General features: G+C 31.8%; 1 protein-coding gene across 1 annotated transcript; it reads left to right on the top strand.

Moving 5' to 3' along the window:
* Positions 1-935: 935 nt before the first annotated feature.
* On the top strand, positions 936-2,166 carry LOC145099866 (uncharacterized). The gene is made up of 3 exons (XM_079037369.1): positions 936-1,084; positions 1,199-1,648; positions 1,836-2,166. The coding sequence occupies exons 1-3, from the start codon at positions 936-938 to the stop codon at positions 2,164-2,166; spliced, it is 930 nt and encodes a 309-aa protein (XP_078893495.1).
* The last annotated feature ends 1,678 nt before the right edge of the window (positions 2,167-3,844 follow it).

The following is a 3,844-nucleotide window of genomic DNA, read 5'->3' as shown; positions in this document are numbered from 1 at the left end:
GAGTTGACAGCAGCTTTTGAAAGCTACGATTGCTGATCAGGTTCTGAAGTCATACGGAAAATAGTTATTAGACTTATCCAAGTGGGAGACTGTTGGATTAGTGTCTAAGTCCATAACTATTTTGGTATGTACTTGACCCGATTATGAGCATGGTCCTTTTGGGTTGCCTTCACCATAGCAATATGTAGGATGAATTAAGAAGAGAGAGGTTTAAATATGATTTATTAATATATTATGAGAATAATATATTAAAGGAGAAATCATATTGTTTAATTAATATTAGTCAATAATTAATTATGAATTAATTTTGTGGCTAAAAGAGATTAATTAAATTTAGGGGACTGGACTGCAATTATTGGATAATTGAGTTATTGGGCTAAGGAATGTAAAGGAATAAGGGGTGAACGAAATTATGATGGAAGCCCATCATATTTTCGTCCATGGCCTTATCCAGAAAGTTCCATGGGCTGCTTAGAGTTTAAGCTGTCCATTAGGGTTTTGACTGAAACCCTAGCAGCCCACACAAGTATATAAAGGACCTCTTAGGCTCCCAAAAGGTGGACAACTGATTCTCTAGGGTTTCTCGTCGTTTTTGGCAGCCTCCTTTCTTCTCCTCTTCATCCAAGTTGCATAAGGTGTTTGTGACTCCATTAGAGGTGCAGCACTTGAGGCACTAAGCTTTCTAAGGCCAATCCAAGCAAGGAATTGATTGTTATTGCTATATAACAATCAAAGGTAATTCTCTAAACCCTAATTCAGTTTATAACATGTTAGATCTAAGTTTATTAGTCTTGGATTCAAAGCATATACAATAGAGAAACCTAGATCCAAGCATTAGGGTTTGTATGAGCACATAGGATTGTTTCTTATGCATAAAACCAATCACCAACGACCTGCTACAACCAGACCCAGCCTCATTGCTAACGAGACGTGCAATGTTAAACAGAAATCACGAGGAAGGACACAAGCATCTATATCGTGATTACTTTGCGGATAATTGTGTATACGGGGCGAAGGACTTCAAAAGAAGATTTCGTTTGAATAGGGATGTGTTCTTACGAATCGCCAACGCCTTGGAAAGCAGGTATCGCTTCTTTACTATACTTTTATACAAATTAAATAAAAATGTAGTACATGTTTATTTTTAAATTTACAACATATGCAATATATTTTTAAACTGTAGTTAATTTATGTTTAGGTATGAATTTTTTCAATTGAGATATGATGCTAGAGGTAGACGAGGGTTTACAACGTTACAGAAATGTGTTGCGACCATTCGTTTGATGGCTATGGGGGAGTCACCCGACGCCATGGACGACTATATGAGAATGTATGAAAGAATCGCAAGGGAGAGTTTGTATACATTGTCAAAGGGTGTTGTTGAAACATTTGGAGACGTGTATTTGTGGAAACCTTCGTTGCATGTTTTGCAAGAATTGTATGCAGCGCATGAAGAGCGCCATGGGTTTCCCGGAATGATCAGAAGCATTGATTGCATACACTGGAAATGGAAAAATTGTCCGGTAGCATGGAAAGGGCAATTCGCAAGTGGTCATCACGGATCACCTTCGTTGGTTTTAGAGGCTGTTGCTTCTCAAGATTTATGCATGCATTTTTTGGGGTTGCGGGTTCCAACAACGACATCAATGTTCTTGATTAATCGCCAATATTCGACGATCTTTTGATAGAAAAGTCCTCGGATGCTCCTTTCACGGTGAATGGAAACGAATACAAATACGAGTATTAGCTTACAGATGGAAAATATCTTCAGTATTCCACATGCGTGAAGGCATTCTGCCACCCATTTGAAGAACGAGACAAATTTTTAAAAAAAGACAAAAAGGAGCATGTAAGGATGTGGAACATGCTTTTGGAGTGCTGAAGGCGAAGTGGCATATAGTCGAACATGCAGCACGACCATTGGATTTAGAAACTCTACGATATATCATGTATGCATGTATCATAATGCATAACATGATAGTAGAAGATAAAGGGCGAAATATTGCACACTGTATCCCAACGGAACCCAGACACGTTCAGTTTCAACCAGGAATAGCAGAGTATTTGCATCGCGTTGTTGACATTCAAGACGCAAATAAACACAGACAACTTCGAGAAGACTTGGCGGATTATATCTTCTATGGTAACAATAACGATAACGAATAACGTTGTTTTTTTTTTTTTGAATTTGGATGTTTTCTTTTTGAATTTGGATGTTATGTTTAATTTAATTTATATGTTAATTTTAATCTTTAAAAATTATTATATGTTGTTTATAATTTTTAAACATTATGTTTTATTTATTATGTTATATTTAAAAAATATTTGTCTAAATTAAAAAAATAAATAAATTATAAAATGGAAAAAAGTTGGTGTTATAACAAGATACAACATGGTGATCATTTCCCCACTTGGTATTATAACATCATTGATGATGTGGCACCAAAATGGTGTTACATCTAGTTGCCCACACCTAATGGTCTAAAAAATTTCTACAAATCACAAAAATGTCACCACCTAAAAACCCAAATCAATCAATATTTTGACTTTGATCTTAGCCATTAATTTAATGATACAAACAGTTAGGATTTGTCCTTACACTCTTCACCCATTTTCTAGTCCTCATTTGATCGTGTGTGTGTATATATATATATATATATATATATATATATATATATATATATATATATATATATATATGCTTAGGTTCTTTTGTTTTTACTAACTATTATGTGTCAAAATGCACAAATCTGGACCAACGGATGAAATTAATCAATGTACATGATTTGAGAGTGTATGATATTACAATGGGATAACATGTACCATATAATCACACAAAATTTAGCAAAAGGATATCTTAGACAATTAACTACATTTATAAAAGGAAATTTTTGGATTTTTAGGGATAATTAATTCTGATAATTATAAAAATCTGATTTTTTTAATTAATTAATTTTAATTCTAACATAATTTGTAAACATAACCGATTTTATTCTGTTAGAATATTTTTTTTTGTTACAATGATGTTCTTTAAAATTTTTATTTTATTAGAATATTATTGAAAAATAACAAAATTATTGAATCCAAGGTGGAAAAATAACAACATTTAAATATATTCTTATACATCCGAACATAAATACAAAATCATACATATTTTTACAGACTAAAAGCCTTATACATTTTAATATAATTATACATATTCTAAAAGAATATCAACAAAAATGAATAAAAATCTTAAAAAAATAACAACATTCTTAAATTGTGAGTATGATCAAACTTTATTCATTCTTCAAGTTATTTCTATCAGGTCTTCAACGCATTCTTCCAGTCATTCCTATCACAAATACAACTAAAACTAATAATGGTTAAAAAACATGTTACTTGCAATTAACTATCACTTTATATAGAGTATGATAGAATACACAGACTACATTTTGGTAGAATACATATATTTTATTTTGGCAGAATACATTCTGATAGAATTTATAGAATACGTTCAAAAGTATCGTATTTACTGCTAATATAATTTTAGATTCGAAATATACAATAATGAGGGGCAATATAAATTGGAATTCAAAATCACAAATTGAACCAAAATAATACACAGACAAATTAATTACCTTTTTAAACAATTACATAAAACATGTGTTGCTAGTAATTCTGACAGAATGCATACCACAATGTTAAATTCTTTAGATTCTCTTTCAGGCATTTCAACAACCACTTGTTAGGCATTATCATCAAACAAACCAAAATTCATCTAAAATAATTAATGAAGTTAGAATAATAATGTGGGTGCTAGGTGTGTATCAACAAAGACCATGATCCTTATAAATAGACAAAG

The sequence above is a fragment of the Lactuca serriola genome, chromosome 4 (genome assembly GCF_051521515.1).
Source record: "Lactuca serriola cultivar US96UC23 chromosome 4, Lser_US96UC23_V15, whole genome shotgun sequence".
NCBI classification, from domain to species: Eukaryota; Viridiplantae; Streptophyta; class Magnoliopsida; order Asterales; family Asteraceae; genus Lactuca; species Lactuca serriola.
This window is presented reverse-complemented; position numbering and strand designations above follow the sequence as displayed.

Coding starts and splice junctions, on each gene's coding strand:
- LOC145099866 (XM_079037369.1), top strand. CDS start 936: ATGTTAAACAGAAATCACGAGGAAGGACACAAGCATCTATATCGTGAT. Junction 1,085..1,198: donor GCCAACGCCTTGGAAAGCAG/GTATCGCTTCTT, acceptor ATTTATGTTTAG/GTATGAATTTTTTCAATTGA. Junction 1,649..1,835: donor GTTCCAACAACGACATCAAT/GTTCTTGATTAA, acceptor TTTTAAAAAAAG/ACAAAAAGGAGCATGTAAGG.